The following is a 20,364-nucleotide window of genomic DNA, read 5'->3' as shown; positions in this document are numbered from 1 at the left end:
CAAGTGCCAGCGATTCGGGCACGCTACAACTTCTTGTCGCGGCAAAACGACCTGCGCGAAATGCGCCGCACATGACCACCCTTCTGAAAACTGTGACTCTACTACCTTCACCTGTGCAACTATGGCAGTGACCATTTCCCCACTTCATTAACGTATATAGGTAAAGGCCCGAGCAGTCCATCTTCCCATAATAGGTTCAATGAAGCACGAGCTAACTGGAACACATTTACAGAGACATCCAAACTACACCACACATCCATAGGACACCTTCACGTTGAAGAAGCTACGCAACTCCTCACGGCGCACATCCTCGACGCCGCCGAAAAGTCCATTCCCCACGCCTCTGGTTCCCCGCGCAACCAGCGGAGGCCGTGGTGGAATGAGGACTGTAGGCGGGCGCGAGAGGCCCAGAACAAGGCGTGGGGTGTCCTTCGTCGGTACCCCACGTCGGGAAACCTCATTTTGTTCAAACGGGACAAGGCGTTAGGAAAACGTGTGCGCCGTGAGGCGAAACGAGAGAGTTGGCACACCTTCTTGACATCCATTAATTCATACACGGACACACACAAAGTCTGGACACGTATACGCAAGCTCAAAGGACAACAGACACACAGCCTGCCCCTGGTTAGTACAACAGGGGACACACTGGAAGACCAGGCTAACACGCTTGCACAACGCTTCGAACACGTGTCCAGTTCAGCACACTACACGAACACTTTCATGAAACACAAAACATCTGCGGAGAAGAAGTCACTGCGTGATAGCAATAAGTCGCACACTTCTTACAACTCTCCTTTTTCAATTTATGAGCTGAAGGCTGCTTTGACCACATGTAAACCTTCAGCTCCAGGTGCAGATAAGATTACTTACACAATGATACAATTCTTACACTCAGACACCCTTGAAACACTCCTACACCTATACAACAAAATATGGCTTTCGGGGCACATTCCTCGCTCTTGGAAAGAGGCCATAGTAGTGGCTGTCCTAAAGGAAGGGAAGGACCCTTCCTCTCCTGCCAGTTATCGCCCCATTGCCCTGACAGCCTGCCTGTGTAAGCTCTTCGAGAAGATGATAAACAGGAGACTTGTGTACTTCTTAGAGTACAATGGTCTTCTCGAGAGCTGCCAGGCGGGCTTCAGGGCGGGGCGATCTACCAACGATCAACTCGTTGCGTTAGAGTCTTATATCAAAGATGCTTTCCTCCACAAGCAGTACTGCATGACGGTCTTCGTTGATCTTGAAAAGGCGTACGATACTGCTTGGCGGTACGGCATCCTTAGCGACTTGACGTCCTTTGGCATGTCGGGTAACATGATGAACACGCTTGCCAGTTACCTGTCTGAAAGAACGTTTCGCGTGCGAGTTGGAACTGCACTTTCTAGGGTTCATGTGCAGGAAAACGGCGTGCCGCAAGGTGGAGTTTTAAGTTGCACCCTTTTTATTGTACAAATGAATTCTCTTCGTAAGGCGCTACCACCATCGATTTCCTCCTCCATTTATGTAGACGACGTTCAATTATCCTTTAAGTCTTGTAACCTGTCTGTCTGCGAGCGCCAAGTCCAGCTTGGTGTGAACAAGCTAGCCGGCTGGGCAGATAGCAACGGTTTTAAATTTAATCCAGGAAAGTGCACTTGTGTTCTGTTTTCCAAGAGGCGTGGCATTCGGCCGGATCCAGACATTCGACTCCACGGTGTCTCTATTCCTGTCAAAAAGGAACACAAGTTTTTAGGTATAATCTCTGACGAAAAGCTCACATTCATCCCACACATAAAACAACTAAAACATAAATGCTTAAAAACAATGAATATCCTGAAGGTTCTGTCGCACATCTCTTTTGGTGCTGACAAACAACTTCTTTTACGTGTTTTTACCAGCTTGATAGGTTCACGACTGGACTATGGTAGCGTTGTCTATGGGTCAGCCACTAAAACATCCCTCAGAATGCTGGACCCTGTGCTTCATCTAGGGCTCCGCTTGTCCTGCGGTGCCTTTCGGACTAGTCCAGTCGAAAGTCTGTATGTAGAGTGCAACAAATGGAACCTACAACGTCAGCGAGCATACACAGACCTCCTTTATGCTTTTAAAATTTCATCCATGCCTCACCATCCTTTTAAATCAGTTTTTCATGATACCTCCATGACTGCACTACTCCTAAACCGACCATCGTTCTCTGCGCCCTTCTCTTACAGAGTTAGAGAGGAAGCGTCAGAGCTTGCTCTCTCCTTTTTAGACACCATCCAAAGTTCCGTAACAGATTTCATAGCACCATGGCATCTCCGCCCTGTGTCATGCGACACATCTTTCACACATGTAGATAAAAACCGAGCTCCCACATGTGCAATTCAGCAGCACTTCTTGTATTTGCAGGAGAAGTATCATTATTCTGAATTTTATACGGATGCCTCTAAGACTTCCACCTCTGTGTCCTGCGCTGCGCTTGGGCCCGGCCTTAGTGTCACTAGAATTCTTAACAGTAATACCAGTATCTTTACGGCAGAGGCTTATGGTGTACTTCTTGTTGTTAATCATGTCCTTCAAAGTCACATCCCACGATCCATTATCTATACAGACTCCCTCAGTGTTGTGCGGGCATTGTCTTCTACAAAGTCTTCAAAAAATCACGTCGTAAATCTTATCATCAAAGGTATTATGTCGGTGTATGTCCACAAATTTGAACTCGTCCTTTGCTGGGTCCCTGGCCACTGTGGTATAGCCGGGAACGAAGCCGCGGATCGAATGGCCGCTGCTGCTACACTCTCGAATGCAGTAGACATCACCACATTACCCTACACCGACGTGAAACCACACATCAAACAACAACTTCGCAAAACATGGCAAACACATTGGAGCGAACAGACAGACAACAAGTTACACGTAATAAAACCACACTTGGGACCGTACACCTCCGATACACGCAATAGATACACAGAAGTCGCCTTGGCTAGATTACGGATAGGGCACACTCATGCAACGCACTCGCACCTGCTCACTGGATCTCCAAGACCTCTTTGCAGCAGGTACGGAGAGGCCCTATCTGTGATGAACATTCTCATACAATGTAAGGCACTCGACACTACACGACGCAAACACTTCCCTCAACTACACACACGACATATTCCACCACACCCGTCATACTTCTTAGGAGACGATGCCATGTTTTCTGTTCAACGCACCTTTCAGTTCCTATCAGAAGTTCACTTTTTACAACTCATCTCATACCACCCATAGCTTTTACCCCTGGTCCTATACACCAGCCACCTTATTTATTTTTAACCACTCTTGTTCTTCACCCTGGCCCTTTACACCAGCCATGCTCATAGCTTTTAACTGATTTTATTTCTTGTTCCCTCCTCACCAAATCACTTTGTGTTTGGCGCTCTTTGCCCATGTCGGCCTTGCGCCAATAAAATCAAACCATCATCATCATCAACCTTGCAAGGTCGGCTTCAAACTAAACTGTATAGAAAACCGACAGACACGCGGCAGTATTTGCACTTTCGAAGTAGCCATGTCAGACACTGCAAGACAGCAATACCTTACAGCCAAGCCCACCGATTTAGGAGAATTTGCTCAAACCAAGCCGACTTTGACTCAAACTGTCGAGAACTCGAGACCGCCCTCCTGAATGAAAAATACCCGGAAAAAGTTATCGAAGACGCTATTGTGCGAGCCAACCAATTAGACCGTAACGAAATCTGTAAGAAAAAAGCCCCCAACGGGAACCCTCAAACTAACTTAGTTTTAACCCACTCATCCTCCGCTCCAAGAGTGTCAACCGTGCTAAAAAAAACATCACAATATCCTAATGCAAAGTGACCGCTTAAAAAGCATATTCCCCGAACCACCACGCGTTGTCTACCGGCGTAATAAGAATTTAGGTGACTTTCTTACTAACTCGCGTATCAACCGACCGGCAACTACTGGCTGCATGCCCTGCAATAAACCCTGATGTAAAGTATGCCCACACATGACCACTACACAGCGCGCCACCAGCACGGCTTCAGACTACTACGTAAATATAAAAGGTAACTTTAACTGTGACTCCGCTAATGTCGTATATCTTCTAGAGTGCACTGGTTGTAGGCAACAATATATCGGCCAAACTGAAACGCCCTTCCGAATACGGTTCAATAATCACCGCTCTCATGCAAAAAGCTGCCCTTATCTGCCCCTGTCAAGACATGTGAACAGTCCCGGGCATGCATTTGAACATCTTAAAGCAACGATTTTAGAATCCGCCTTCAAAACGCCCCACGACCACGAGGTTCGGGAATCTTATCTCATTTATAAGTTTGGGTCAGCCACACTTGGAATTAATGAAAGTTATGGAAAACTAACGTGCTTATCCCTGGATTAAAATTAGCGGCTTCATAATTTTTATAACTGTGTTCATTATTCCTACTCTCGAGTTTGCCATCAGAATTCGCAGAAACTCTCCTAATACAGCAGCTTTATTAGCCTAATGCGGCTAAACAATGCCATTTGTCCTGGGGAAGGAGACCTCGTTCCCACTACCACTTAAGAATGTTTAACCCTTTGTGATCTATAGACCCTACCTATTTCGTGTTCAGTTGCTAGCTTCTGTGAAATGCTCTTTTGTGCCCCGTATCTATTCTCTTTACCCGCGGGATGCACACCCATCTTCGCTTCCACCTCAACTAGTCATCCCAGCCACTGTATACCTTACTGTACACTCTTCCCTTTCTTTTGAAACCGCGATTGTCCAGTTTCCCGCATTCTCTGAACTTGCAACCAACGCTCCATACGTTGCTCCGTCATGGTGCAACCTTGAACGCTGCTTTGTTAACACGACCCCTTTATCTCTCTCGCTCTCCGCTCCGCCCCCCCACTTTTTTTTTGTTGTTGTTGTGACATAGGCGTAGCCTGACTGTATGCCCACTTTCCATTTCCGAAACATTTTCCGCTCCTTCTTACAGTTTTATGCAAACCTATATAAGAAATGCGTTCAAAATGTTTGCGACAGCAAAATCATGTAACTTTACTCTGATGAAGGCAAGTCCCGTTGCCGCTACGTAAGTAAACATTGTTTGTTATTGTTCTTGCTGTGTATCCGACTCTTTACTTAAGGTATATATATATTATATATATATATATATATATATATATATATATATATATATTATAGTAAAAATGGGTATAGCTTCTAACAAAACTGTTTATTGGTCGACGTTTCGATCGGATGCCGATCTTTCTCAAGGTCGTGAGAAAGATCGGCATCCGATCGAAACGTCGACCAATAAACAGTTTTGTTAGAAGCTATACCGATTTTTTACTATTTGCTACGGCAACCAAAGACAGCCCTTCTCGCAATCAAAGTATATATATATATATATATATATATATATATATATATATTTATATATATTATATATATATATATATATATATATATATATATATATACATATATATATATATATATATATATATATATATATATATATATATATATATATATAATAATAATAATAATAATAATAATAATTAATAATATTCTTTATTGTCCTTCTCTTTACAAAGTAAAATGGCAGGCCTGTCGAAGCCAATATAGGCTTGTGTGACTAGGCCTGGCAAGCCGGCGAAGCGAAAAAAGAAGGCAATAGAGTACATGGAAATACCAACATGCGAACAACAATATTTACGAAATCAATTGACTAAACAGAGCGTAAGCAGAACATAACAAAATCCTCACAGCAAAGATATCAGAATCCACATTAGTACGCACTTCCATAAATACAAGACGCATATATACTTGTATATGTCAAACAAAATGTCAGGCACATGAATTAACAAAAGGTCAACAGGGCTTTTTTAAGTTGTTGTTTTGATTGTGCAGCAAGGACTTCTTGGGGTAAATCATTAAATAATTTTGGGACATAAACACTTCTACGTGCCATACCATACGACGTACGGGAGCGGGGGACTGAAAAGCGGGGCTGATTTCTTACAGGCCGGGCAGGCTTGACTTCATGCTTAAAATCAGGCAACCAAAAATGTTTAACAACCACTGTATCAATAAATAAAGCATCAAATGACGGCAAATTAAAAGTTTTGAAGATATCCTGCACATCTGTCAACGGCAATCCATAAGTGATAGACATCAATATATTTTTCAATAGGCTGTTCACGCGAACTTTCCAACGGGATGAACAAAAATAAAAAATGGTTATCCCATACCTTAGTACACTATAGGCGAGGGCATGCGCAATGCTTTTCTTGATGTGAAAGGGAACGAACGATTTAATGTTGTAAAGCACACAAGCCACACTTCGGAGCTTCCCACAAATATACGCTAAATGTTCATGCCAAGAGAGAGCGGAATCAAAAGTAATGCCTAAATATTTAATAGAATCAACATAATTTACAACTGCACACTCGCAGGTGGTGCACTGGTGATCATGAATATAAACAGGAGCGTTAATCACAGTAGTTTTCAACGGATTACGGAAACAGATTAGTTTTGTTTTACGGGAATTGATTTTAAGGCAATTTTCGGAGAACCAATGCACAGCATTACAAATGTCATTTTGAAGCATGTTTATCGCCTTTTCATAATTCACATGTTTAGCAACCAAGACTGTGTCATCAGCGTACTGGTAAACTATACATTTAGAAATTGACATAGAAAAATCATTCATGTAAATGTTAAAAAGCAAGGGCGACAAAATGGAACCTTGTGGAACACCAGCAAATAGAGATAGTGGTCTACTGAAATGAAAATTATCATCACTAGCAACAACCTGAGAGCGCTCCGAGAGATAGTTATACAAAAGAGCAAAGAACGGGCCACGGAATCCCAATAAGTAGAGTTTCCTTAGCAATAGATTATGACACACAGAATCGAAAGCTTTAGAAATATCAATAAATAAAGCACATGCAAATAAGTTATTATCAACAGAATTGAACAGGTCATCAGCAAATTCTTCTAATAGAGCAATTGTGCCACGGCCAGACACGAAACCATACTGCCGAGGCGACATAACCGAAAATTTTTCCAGAAAAGAAGACATAATTTGTAAAAGGTATTTTTCCAGAATTTGAGAAAGAATGGGGAGTATTGATATGGGCCTGTACGAGTCGACTTTATCCTTGGGACCTCCTTTATAGAGAGGCTTAACGACAGCAGTTTTTAAATTGTTAGAAATGTCTGCGCCAAATAAATCCATTAAGAATGAAAAGAAGAACGTCCGATAAAACGTCGAAGTTCCTACAAAGCGTCTCTACCCTTATTCCATCATAACCCGGAGGCTTATTAGTCCGGAAACTGAACAGTATGGATCTCAGCTCGGATTTAGAGATGCAAGGCAGAAACGCCGAAGAAGGAACAGATTTATCCAGCGAGCAAGAATCAAGTAAAGGTGAAGTATTATCAGGAGTGATACGGAATGCATGGTTAAAAGCGTCCGCCACAGTTTCCGCACAATCCGAAAAAGCTTTAAAGACCGGGGGATTACTAGTCTTTCCACGCAAGCTGTTAATTAAATGCCATGTCTTCGCTGGATTTTTTGCGCACTGGCTGAATTTCTAAAAGAAATGTGCACGCTTGGCAGATCTTAAAAGAGCCACAACTCTGTTGCGAGCACTTTTGTATTGCGCGCGCAGAGCCTCATCTTTAGGTGCGCGCTTTACACGCTTCCATAGGCAATCCCTATACGAAATAGCTTGCATGACGCCCGCGGTTAGCCAACTGTAATCTTTACGCCGCTTCCTAATCACGGAAACAGTACTTGAAACCTGGAACCGTTTGAGATGCTCGCATAAGCTTGCGTACACGGTTCCAGGAGACGGTTTATCCGCTATGAGAGACGACCAGTCGAAATTAGAGATCAAGCGGTCAAACATAATTTTATTTACGAAAGAAAAACGGATATCTTGACAAACCGGTACCCTGTCTAGCTGATAAGTAGGAGCAGAAGAACTATCAGATATCCGACATGCCACAATGTAATGGTCCGCCAACCTTTGAGCGATGAAACAAGACGAAAAAGAGCAATTTTCGGCCCTTAAAGCGATATGATCTAAACAAGATTGAACCAGTTTCCCGCGGACAACCTCTTCGTGAGTGACGAAATTGACTAAACTTTCAAGGCCAGACGAACAAAGCACTCCCAAATAATCTGCCACTGTAGATTGGGCGGGCTGTAGTAAATTTATATTCAAATCCCCCGTTAAGCACAATTGATCAACTGCACCAAAACGTTTAAGTAAGGTATCTAATTCAATTAAAAATCTGGCAATACTATTAGAGGGAGGGCGATAAATTGCTAATAGCACCATTGAAATACTACCGTAAGCTACCTTAACGGTTAATAATTCTGCATGTGCCAAAGTTGCAACCAGAGGTGTCACTACAAAGTGCTGGCGAATGAAAATGGCAATGCCGCCCCCTCGACGAAATGAACGAGTGAAAAAATGCGAGCTGAAACCCTGCAATTCAAAAAAACCAGTAGGTGTGTTGATATTTATTTCAGTAAGAACAAAAATATCAACGAAATCAGCTGCGGATTCTGCAAGACTGCTGAATTCGTCCCAGTATTTTCGAAGACTGCGAATATTAATGTTAACAATTATTAGATCCTGCTCAGACCTATTACTTAAGGAGTGCCGAAATGCGTTCAAGTCGGAAAATTCAAGGAAGTGAACTGACATGTCCGTTAGGCAATTTTAGCAATGTGAGCGATTTTGACAATTCGGAGGAGGGGCGCGTTCTCGGTTTTTTTTGCGTAGATTTTGCCGCTCTTGACCCAACAGAAATTGTAGTCGTTAGCTGTAGCTGCCGTTCTGGCGTACCAGAACAAGTCACGGTTCCGCTTGGTCAAGTTTTCATTGAAAAACAATTTCGGCAACGCGCCTGACTGATGTAACACGCGTAGTTGGCCGCGTGCTCCCAACCACATTTCCGTGCAGCGGACGGACACAAACCGAACAAGAATGGTAGGCGTTGTGTCACGTTTGCTGGGAAGCCTGTGCACGCTGAGCATATCAGAAGCGGAAAAATGTGATAAGTTCAGTTTATCAGCGAGATGAGAGAGTTTCTGCTGCAAGTCCTCTTCCTGCTCAACCGGCATCCCATGGATCTCTAGGTTTGCCCTCCGACTGTATTGTTCAGTGTCGTTCAGTTGATCGTGCAGACGTTCTATCTGGGCTGCTTGTTCATGGACAACAGTTTTCAAGTCATCGACCTCCTTAGAACACCGGGAGACTTGTTCATGACAGCCCTTACTCTGAGCAAGGACCGTGTCATATTGCGAAGACATGAAAGAAACTGAACCTTCCAAGTCGTGGACTTTCGCAGATAAACCAGCGAATTCCCCTTTAAGAGGCAACAAGGAATCAACTTTCTCATGGAGTGCTGGTAACATTTCTAGGCTCTTTCTTATGCTCCGCAGCTCTGAAAGCACCGCGGACTCCGACTCAGGCCGCTCAACCTCAGCAACCCCATCCGACTGGGAGGTGGGAACCTGGCGTTTCTTACTCGCTCTACAGGTCTTGCAAACCCACACGTCCCTTTTTCCTTGACCCATCGTAGTGAACGTGTTTGGTGCAATGCCCGAGCAGTTCTGACCGAGGTGATAGAAGTAATTACAGTCCGAGCATTTCATGAATCTGCCGTCATCGGGCAGAGCATTCTGGCACGCAATACACATTTCATCTCCTGTCATTGCGAACAAACGAGTCAAAAATCACACAGCAAGGGTGCAGTCGGCGGCAAACAGAAAAATGAATTAAAGCCTAATGTAGAAGGCACCAATTATTACCTGTCAAGAAGAAGGCGTGAGAACGGGGCAAAATTTCGCCGCCGACTGCGAAGGGGGAATGGGAAACACCCGCTGATATAGCCAGGCCGAAGCGGGACTGGTCAGGTGATGCGCAGAACTGCAGCCAGATGAAAGGCGATGCGCAGCTTCGTCGACGAAAAGCGCATCAAGAGTCTCTTTGCATCAGCAGGTACAGCAGGCCCCAGAAGACGCCAAAACTCGGTCGGACAGCAAATCCAGGAAATCCAGAAGTTGCGAAGAAAATTCACGCCTACCGGAGTAGGTTCGGCGAGGTAGAAGCCAGGAACTCGGTCGAACGGCGAGGCCACCCGGAAATCTGTCAAGAAGAAGGCGTGAGAACGGGGCAAAATTTCGCCGCCGACGCCGACGATATATATATATATATATATATATATATATATATATATATATATATATATATATATATATATATATATATATATATATATATATATATATATATATATATATATATAGGAAAGCAAGCCCTGAGGAAAGCAAGTTCTCTTTGCTAAAACGTAGGCCACAATCGTGCTTTTACCTTGTTCGAAGTTTTTCTTCTCTTGTGTTCTCTACCATCTTCAAAGTTCTACTACTCCCTGAATTATATATATATAAATATATATATATATATATATATATATATATATATATATATATATATATATATATATATATATATAACAAGGGCCGGCGGGTAACGCTGTTTGACGAGGACGCCCCGCATTCGGCTGGAGTTCTAACGAAAGTCTTCATCGCTGGAGCAAATTCTTCTGAAACTATGTGCCTGGGAATAAGGGATAGCCGTTCTGCAATGGCGTGGGTGGCAGCTGTTGAAGTGCTGGTACTGCTGGCGGTCTCTAGGTTTCTCTAGGCGGTCTCTATGAACCTGAACGTCCAAGAAACTAATTTCGGCGCGAGAGTACTCGCAGGTGAATGTGATATTAGGATGAACTGTGTTGAATTCTTTTATAAAGACAATAAGTCGTTGCTTAGTGTCCGTCCAGATAATGAAAATGTCGTCAAGGAATCGCTTGTACAGTGCAGGTGAACTGTCTGAAGTAGAAAGGAATTTGGTTTCAATATTGTGCATAAGTATGGTGGCATAATTGGGGGCCATTTTTGTTCCCATCGCAGTAACACTTGTTTGGTGAAAGTATTTGTTTTCAAATTCAAAACTGCTGAGTTCTAATACGAGACGCGTTAATACCTCAAAAACCTTCGGGCTGGGAGAGTCTTCTTCGCGGTGTTCGTTGTACGACTGAATGAGGGCATTGATGCCATCGCTGTGCGGAATGTTGGTATAAAGGGAGTTCACGTCCAATGTTACGAGAAATGCACCGTCCGGCAGAACCATGCCCTCGATTTCTTGGAGAAAATGGTTTGTGTCCCATAAGTATGATGGAAATTGAGGGGGTATATCGCGAATGAGGTAATCTACATAACTTGAAATTGGCTCTGTGATGGTGCCTATTCCCGATATAATTGGGAGGCCGGGATTTCTAGTTTCGTGTAATTTTGGAAGCATGTAAAAGCAGCCGACCACTGTGTGGGCCGATGTTAGTGCCGTGGCAAGTTTCCTATCAATTTCTCGAGCCCCCGCAAGTTGCTCCAGCACGTTATTTAGAATTTTTTGCTGTTCTTTAGTCGGGTCTGATAGAAGGGGCCTATAGAATTTCCGGTCGCCTAATGGCCGATCCCCTTCTTTGACGCAATCATTCCGGTCGAGAATAACAATCCCCCCTCCTTTGTCAGCTGGTTTGATTACAATGTCCTGTCAGCTACTCAATGCATTGAGAGCATCCTGTTCGTTTTTTGTGATGTTGTGATGACGGGTTCGGCGTGATTGGTATGCCTGGAAAACGTCTCTTTGGATGGCACGAATATACAAGTCGAGATTGTCCTCCCTTTGTGCACTGGGGGTCCAGTGGTGCTTGGCGACGAAAGAAGGTTTAGCGTTCTCCCCATCACTTCTATCGAAGAAGTACTCTTTGCAAACGCAGAGTACGGGAAAAATTATCTAAATCTTTCGGGAGCCTTAATTCTGAGTACTTCCCGTTGCTCGGGCAAAATGTGAGACCCCGGGACAGAACAGATATCTTAGTGGCACCTAATATAATCTTCGATAAATTAATGAATTGTCCGCCCCCGTCGCCGCATTCAACCCCTATCAGCGTTTCCCCTGGCATGCTGTCAACACCCCCCTCGCGGTCAACCGCATCCAGAAGAGGCAGACACGGTTGTTGTCTGACGCCCCTCGCATACGACCCGCTATGCCCAGGGACGTTATCTCTTGCGAGTTTTTTTAACTTTGTTTTTGAAACCTCGAAGGTATTTTTGGCCACCAACATATTCAGCTCCTCGAGTTCCGACGCTGAAAGTAAGGCACTTTCCCGGACTCGACGTTCCTCTCCCACATGTGACGTTAACATTTTTTGAGAGTGCTCTATTGTGACCTGGAGTAGTTCTAGAGAAGCGGCTTGTAGTATTCGAATCCATTTTCTACATTCTCATTAGATAGGTTCTTCATGGAAGGAGGCAGTGAAATACGAAGCCCTTTGGGTACAATACCTTCTAGCTTATATGTTTGAAGTGTATGAACATGAAGGTCATGGCGTACGCGCGTGTCTACAATTTTCCTGACTTTTAAGAATTCTTTGGATTTTAGTGTTGCGGCACCTGAGGAAGAGGAAGTCGGCTGGGGCTCGAGGCCAGCACATCAATGGACCAACAACAACAACAACATCAATCACTCTGCACTCGGCGGCCGATCCAGGGCATTTCCTAAGGTTGTAGCTTGGAGCTGGAGGTTTAACAGCGTCCTCATTGTCCCCCGTGGAAAGTGTGTGCAGCGCTGCACGATCTTGCGGTGCTATCCTCGACAGGGTCAGATACACTAATGGGCCCGGCTTGCATTCTTGACCTTGCCGCTGAAGGCGGTCGGTAGTTAATCCTTGTTACCGGTGACGCGCCTGTAAGCTCACTGCTCGTGGAGGCGTGTGCTTTGTAGATTTCCCCTCTCGGAGACACGGTATGTTTTTGGGCCTTTCGCCACCCATGAACTCGTCGCATTTCCTGTTGTCCCCACCACTCGCGTTCATGCAGTGTGTTCCTCCTTGCCTCTTTCTTGCCTCCTCTTTGCCACCTTGTTCCCCCCTCTTCCTTTCGTCTTTTTTCTTGTTTGAAGCTCTTTTTCGCTTGCCTTTGGCAGAATAAGCTCTGTATGCTGTGTGTGGTCGTTTGTTTCCTAAGTGTTTCCCATTTGTTTGCCCGCCACCTTCTCGGTTATCTATGCTAAGGTATTTTTTCTTTCCTGCACTTGGGGGTGGTAGCCAGCGCCAGTCGGACTACTCGGGGTGAAGGGGACCTTCTTTTTAACCTCCGGGACGTGACTCGAGTGTCTACGACATGTCGAGAGTGGTCGACCAGCGTTGAACCCTCTTAAGCTCCCTTTGGCACCAAGACTGCCAGAACAGAGGCCCTCGTTAAGCATGTAGCGAATCAGAAAATGCAAAATGAGGGGCTCCGTGAAATAAGACAGAAAATAAGGGTTGGCAGTCAAGAAAACCTGGGAAAGCAAAAGGTAGTTGTGGTGGGTCATAGAAAGAGATGAAGAATTTTTTGAGTCGAAAAGAAAGTGGTGAAAAAATGACCGCCGGGTGGGATCCGAACCCAGTACCTCCAGAATACCGGTCTCGTGCGATAACCACTACGCTACTGGCGGGGCTGTTTCCCCAGCACTTTCTCGGGTATTTATGTTCAGTTATATTTGTTTCCTGTACTTGGGGGTGGTAGCCAGCGCCAGTTGGACTACTCGGGGTGAAGGGGACCTTCTTTTTAACCCCCGGGCCGTGACTCGAGTGTCTACGACATGTCGAGAGTGAGTGGTCGACCAGCGTTAAACCCTCTTAAGCTCCCTTCGGCACCAAGACTGCCAGAACAGAGGCCCTCGTTAAACATGTAGCGAATCAGAAAATGCAAAATGAGGGGCTCCGTGAAATAAGACAGAAAATAAGGGTTGGCAGTCAAGAAAACCTGGGAAAGCAAAAGGTAGTTGTGGTGGGTCATAGAAAGAGATGAAGAATTTTTTGAGTCGAAAAGAAAGTGGTGAAAAAATGACCGCCGGGTGGGATCCGAACCCACGACCTCCAGAATACCGGTCTGGTGCGATAACCACTACGCTACCGGCGGGGCTGTTTCCCCAGCACTTTCTCGGGTATTTATGTTCAGTTATTTTTGTTTCCTGCACTTGGGGGTGGTAGCCAGCGCCACTCGGACTACTCGGGGTGAAGGGGACCTTCTTTTTAACCCCCGGGCCGTGCCTCGAGTGTCTACGACATGTCGAGAGTGGTCGACCAGCGTTAAACCCTCTTAAGCTCCCTTTGGCACCAAGACTGCCAGAACAGAGGCCCTCGCTAAGCATGTAGCGAATCAGAAAATGGGAAATGAGGGGCTCCGTGAAATAAGACAGAAAATAAGGGTTGGCACCTCGGAAAGCAAAGGGGAGTTGTGGTATATATATATATATATATATATATATATAGTATAAGTAAAGAGTCGGATACACAGCAAGAGCAATAACAAACAATGTTTACTTACGTAGCGGCAATGGGACTTGCCTTCCTCAGAGTAAAGTTACATGATTGTGTAACTTTATGATTGTGTAACCACAATCATGTAACTTTACTCTGATGAAGGCAAGTCCCATTGCCGCTACGTAAGTAAACATTGTTTGTTATTGCTCTTGCTGTGTATCCGACTCTTTACTTATACTATTTCTGCGCGCTTTGTGAGTTTATCTTTCTCTAGATTTATATATATATATATATATATACATGAGAAGAAAAACTTCGAACAAGGTAAAAGCACGATTGTGGCCTACGTTTCAGCAAAGAGAACTTGCTTTCCTCAGGGTTTCTATACTATATACAACTATATATATACAGCTCTATATATATATATATATATATATATATATATATATATATATATATATATATATATATATATATATATATATATATATATATATATATATATATATATATATATATATATATATATATATATATATATATATATATATATATATATATTTATATTTATATATATGTATATATATGTATATATATATATATATATACATATACATATATATATATATATATATATATATATATATATATATATATAGGGAACGAGAGGGCTTGGAAGCTTTTGGAGAAGGTAGCGGCATCAGACCTCTGCCAACGTTTCGACAAGGAGACTTAGTCTTTTTCAAGTCGTCAGGGTTCATCTCTGGCCCGCTGTTTTATAGATACAGATTGAGGTGGATAGAGAGGGGGGAGGTTGTTAAGAGCGGGGCCGGAAGGAGGACAGCAGAGTGGGTCATCGGTCGGTTGAAAGGAGTGAAATAGTGAGAGAGAAAGGGAGGTGTGGTTATTATGACGGACCCCGCAGTATAGAAGGAGGGAAGACTACTCGAGGGTCGGAGAAAACTGGGGGGAATGGTTTAAGCTGGGCTGCGGTGGGCCCGGGCGACCTCAAAGGAGGCTTCCGGGAAGATCGGGTACGAGAGGGGCGTCTTGGGGTTGCAGTTGCAAGGTTACTGAACGGTGTGTAAGAGAAAAAACTCGTAAGCAGCAGCAGCCCCTATAGTTTGAAGAATTCCGACTGAGGAGGCCAGTGTTCGCCGAAGAATAGAAGGGGTATGCGCGGGTGCAGCTCACTCGGAGCTTTGCGGTACATTCAAGGACTTTTCTGTTTTCTTTCTTTTTTCCTTTATCTTTTTTGCGTGTGTGTGTAAAGTAGGTAGTAAGACGAAATGCGAAAGGTCGAGGGAGACGAGTACCCGTTTTAGGCTGAAATCGGCTAGGAGCAAGACAGGAGAAAAAAATGGGGGGGGGGGGGCGGGAGAGGAAGCGCAGAAATTGTTTTCAAGTATCAGCTTTGGGGATGGGCAGGCAGCAATAGTGCGAATGGAGATGCCCACTTTTCGTAAGAGCAATTTTTTTCTGTTCGATTCAGATACCGTAACGTTTCTAAGCTGCCTTTCGAAGCATTGATTCGACCCGGCTCCAGGCAGTTGAATTTATGGATTAAGTACGATTCTCTGCATTTCCGGTCCCTTGGAGACAAAGTTTGACTGCAGAATATAGAGCTTGAGATCATCGAAATCGTGGTTGGGCTGGTTGAAGTGTTGCGCGACTGCTATGGAGGCACTGTTATGAGTGTCGGTCCGATGTTCATTCAGGCGCAAGTTCATTCATTCAGGCGATGTTCATTCAGGCGCAAGTTCACATTGGAGACTCGTGTCTCCAATGTACTGCTTTTGACAGAATGAGCATTCTAGCATATACACAATGTTAGAATAATTGCAAGTGAAGCTTGAATTAATCTTGTGAACGTATTGGCTGGCAGTGCTATTGACAATGCAATTCGTCTGCAGATGTTTGCAGGTCTTGCATCTAGGGCGGAGGCAAGGGCTGATGACTGGTTCCTGGGAAGCGATAATTTTGGCATGCACTAAAATGTCTTTTAGGTTCTTGTTTCTTCTGTAGGTAACTCTTGGGGCTTCCGGAAACATCTTTTTAAGTCGGTCATTATTGGCTAGAGTGGGTAGTATTTCCGCAGGATGCTGTTTATGTTAGGGAGCGCGTTTGAGAATTTGGTTATGAAGGCTGGTGGTCGGGCGCTTTTGTTTCGACGTTGTTGCTTGAGCAGTTCGTCCCTTTCTAGCTTGGATGCTCTTTCGTAAGCCATATGCAGCGAGCTGACCGGGTGATTCCTGCTTGCCAGGGTGGACTTTAGTTCATTAAGGTGTTTTGTATAGTCTGCGTTATCACTACATACATTTCTTAGTCTGGTAGCCTGTCCTACAAAGATACCTTGTTTGCAGTGTTGTGGGTGATGACTAGTGTAGTCTAGGTACTGTTGCCTGTCCGTTGGTTTCCTATAAAATGTGGTTTTCAGTTTACCATTGTAAAGAACAACAGTGGTGTCTAGGAAGTTCACTTGCTTATCCGAGTACTGGCATGAGAACTTAATGGTCGGATGTGAAGAATTTAGATGCAAAATGAAACTTTCTATGGCTGTGCGGCCGTGCTCCCAAATTATGAAGATGTCATCTATATATCGAAGATAAACCTTCGGCTTGAGGGGGACAGAGTCTAAGAGGGAAGCTTCAAGTTGCCTCATAAAAATGTTGGCATAGGTGGGTGCGAAAGGAGTTCCCATGCTGGTTCAAAAAACTTGCAAGTAGTCAAACGTGGACATCACCCCCAACAGCCCCCCTAAATAACAGACTCCGAACAAAAAAGAACCATCCCGTACGTCCACTCGGAACAAACGAAAATGACCTGCACCGAGTGGACTGCACGCCTTGCCCCTCAAATCCCGCGGTTTCCTTAGGGTTCGAAAACTCTCCGTCAAACAAACACACTAGAGATTTCACTTCAAAACCTATTCCTCTTACCTCCAAACCAGTAAATCCCCAAAGGCCTCCGCCTTAGAGCTATTTGCTCCTTTGGAGTTCTCCCCCCTCAACTAGAAGCTAAATGGCAGGACACTTTGAAGCATGCATCGCTTTCCCTTCTAGAAATTCTCAGAGAACACTGTGACAAAAAACTTAGCGTTTTAAATCAGCAGATTGAAATCATTCCACTCACTGGGCAAGCGAAAATTGATCTTGATGCCTTTAAAAACCGTAAGGAACACGAGCTGTGCAAGAAACAAAGACTTAAATTTTAACGTGACCAGCGCCTTTTTCCTGACGCACATTGCACCATTGAACCTCCTGTCGTCACTAAGCCTGAAGACGTGGCACTAAGTCATCTGACGGCCCTCGCAGACACATCAGAATCTGCTACGGTGGAATTTTTCTCTCCCGCATATAAACATAATGTAGAATCTAGCTCCCACATTAGGATTAACAGCAACATGACACCTGTTCCCGAACAGAGTGTTGTATCCGCCTCCCCCGTCACGTGTAACAGCAATGTTTAAATATTTCACAAACATTATCGACAACCGAAAAACTTATCCTAGAACGAGGCCTCACTTTCTGCCCCACCAACAGCCACGTGAATGAATACGAGTTACACAAGAATCTCACCGAATTTTCGAGCAGAGTGAGGCTGAGAGAGTTCTTTTGCGATAAGCAAGACAATTGTGAAATCAATGACCACGCACTCCATGCGCCAAGCACTTGGACGCCAGATGCCGAGGAATCTCCAGAACTCGATTTGTATATAAAATCACTATCGAAAGAAATATTATTCTCAACGAAGAAACCAAATAAACGCAAGAACTTGACCCCCTCAGAAGAAGTCACTCTAAAAAACCTAGCAGCCAGAACGGACATAATCATTAAACCTGCAGACAAAGGAGGTAGCGCTGACATCGTACCAATGGAAAAATATAAAGATGAGGCCTATAAGCAGCTTAACAACCATGGTCACTATCGGATTTTAGACCATGATCCCAGCAACGAATACAGTCAAACGATCCTTCACACTCTCACAGATCTGCTGGCCAGAGAATTAATCACCACAACAGAACTAAAATTTATAAGACCGGCGAACAAGGAAGCAGGACGTTTCTACCTGCTCCCCAAAATCCATAAAGTCCCCACAGAAGTACTGTTCTCAGCTGACATTCCGGGAAGGCCCATAGTTTCTAACAACACCACCCCCACGGAAACATTGTCTGTGTTTCTGAATCACCATTTGGCAGACATTCCGACTCCTCTTCCTTCATTTGTTAATCACACCCCACAGTTCCTCCGCATACTAGAAGCAATAAACGATGGTGGGCAAATACCCGATGACGCCCTTCTGGTCACGCTCGACGTCTCCGGCCTCTATACGAACATTCCAATCACCAAAGGAATAGAAGCTACATCAAAGACCTAAGCAGAAAACCGGCACCAACACGCGTTCGAAGTGTAATTACTTTACTTGAATTAGTTCTAATCCTCAACTATTTCGAGTTTCACTCATCTTACTACTAGCAAGTTTTTCGATCCAGCATGGGCACCCCTTTCGCACCCATCTACGCCAACATTTTATGGGATAATTTGAACGTTCCCTCTTAGACTCTTTCCCCCTCAAGCCGAAGGTTTATCTTCGATACATAGATGACATCTTCATAATTTGGGAGCACGGCCGCACAGCCCTAGAAAATTTAATTTCTCATCTTAATTCTTCGCATCCGACCATTACGTTCTCATGCCAGTACTCGGATAAACAAGTGAGCTTCCTAGACACCACTGTTGTTCTTCACAATTGTAAACTGAAAGCCACACTTTATAGGAAACCAACAGACAGGCAACAGTACCTAGACTACACTAGTCATCACCCACGACACTGCAAACAAGGTATCTTTGTAGGACAGGCTACCAGACTAAGAAGAGTATGTAGTGATGACACAGACTATACAAAACACCTTAATGAACTGAAGTCCACCCTGGCAAGCAGGAATCACCCGGTCAGCTCGCTGGATATGGCTTACGAAAGAGCATCCGAGCTGGAAAGGGACGAAGTACTGAAGCAACAACGTCGAAACGAAAGCGCCCGACCACTAGCCTTATTACCCAAATTCTCAAACGCGCTAGTGTCTAGGGCATCATCAATGCGAGCTATTAGATAGACATCCTTGCGCGTCATTTTGTTCAGTGTCCTATCAATGCAAAATCTTACAGAACCGTCCTTTTTTGCAGCAAAACGACAGGAGCAGACCAGGTACTCAATGAAGGGCGAACAATATTTCTCTTGAACATGTCACCGACGTTCTCCTGTATTATGTTCTGTTCAGACGCACACACACGGTATGGGCGGCGACGAACGAAACAAGATCCATCTGTGTCGTTGCGTTGTGCCGCTGCAGATGTCTCCCTCAGAACAGAAGTACGCGTCAAAGAACCCTGGTGTTTTGTCAGAAGAAGCACTAATGTTTGGCTCTCCTCTGGCGGAAGGTCGGAACTTAAGGTGGTGTCAAAACCCGAAGCTGGAACGAGCGATGGGGAAACGTGTTCATCTATCGAAATGGTTGACAACGGAAGAACACAGGCTTTTTCATGGTTGAAAACCGAAGCGATAGTGGTACCTTGCGGCACTAAATTGCTTCTGCAGATGTATTCACCGCGGCAACAAAAACCTTCCCAGACGAAAAACGGACGAGACAGGTAGGTATGACCACTCCTTTGAGAATGAAATTTCCAGCTAGTGCAATCAACACGTCGCCGTCGGTGACTCTGTCGCACGACACGGAGAAAACTTTCTTCACCTGGAGAGAGCACACAATCAGTTGCTGCGGCCAGACGATGCGTGCCTCTTTCCGAAAAACTGGCAAAGCAGGGGTCAGTGATGGAATGGTGGTTTGATTACAGGTGATGATTGCCGATGCTGATGACAGAAAATCCCAAACCAAGGTGGCTTGATGGACACGTGAGCGCAATACCGCTAACTGTATGTGGTGGCGAATGCCATCAATAAAAACACGCACAGTGTATAGTCCAGAGGGTCGAATGCTTCCACCGTTGGCACCACGCAGAGGAGAACGT

General features: G+C 44.5%; 1 protein-coding gene across 1 annotated transcript in view; it reads left to right on the top strand.

Moving 5' to 3' along the window:
* The window catches only part of LOC144137581 (uncharacterized), a 130,907-nt gene extending 121,319 nt beyond the window's left edge, over window positions 1-9,588 (top strand). Inside the window, exons 5-6 of the mRNA XM_077669503.1 lie at window positions 9,443-9,477; window positions 9,554-9,588. Coding sequence (XP_077525629.1) covers window positions 9,443-9,477; window positions 9,554-9,588 — 70 coding nt within the window. The remainder of the gene's footprint in view (window positions 1-9,442; window positions 9,478-9,553) is intronic.
* The last annotated feature ends 10,776 nt before the right edge of the window (window positions 9,589-20,364 follow it).

This window comes from Haemaphysalis longicornis, unplaced genomic scaffold (assembly GCF_048455015.1).
Source record: "Haemaphysalis longicornis isolate Haplotype H1 unplaced genomic scaffold, Haemaphysalis longicornis Haplotype H1 scaffold_41, whole genome shotgun sequence".
NCBI classification, from domain to species: Eukaryota; Metazoa; Arthropoda; class Arachnida; order Ixodida; family Ixodidae; genus Haemaphysalis; species Haemaphysalis longicornis.
The sequence above is the reverse complement of the archived record's forward strand: the minus strand, read 5'-3'. Positions and strand labels throughout refer to the sequence as shown.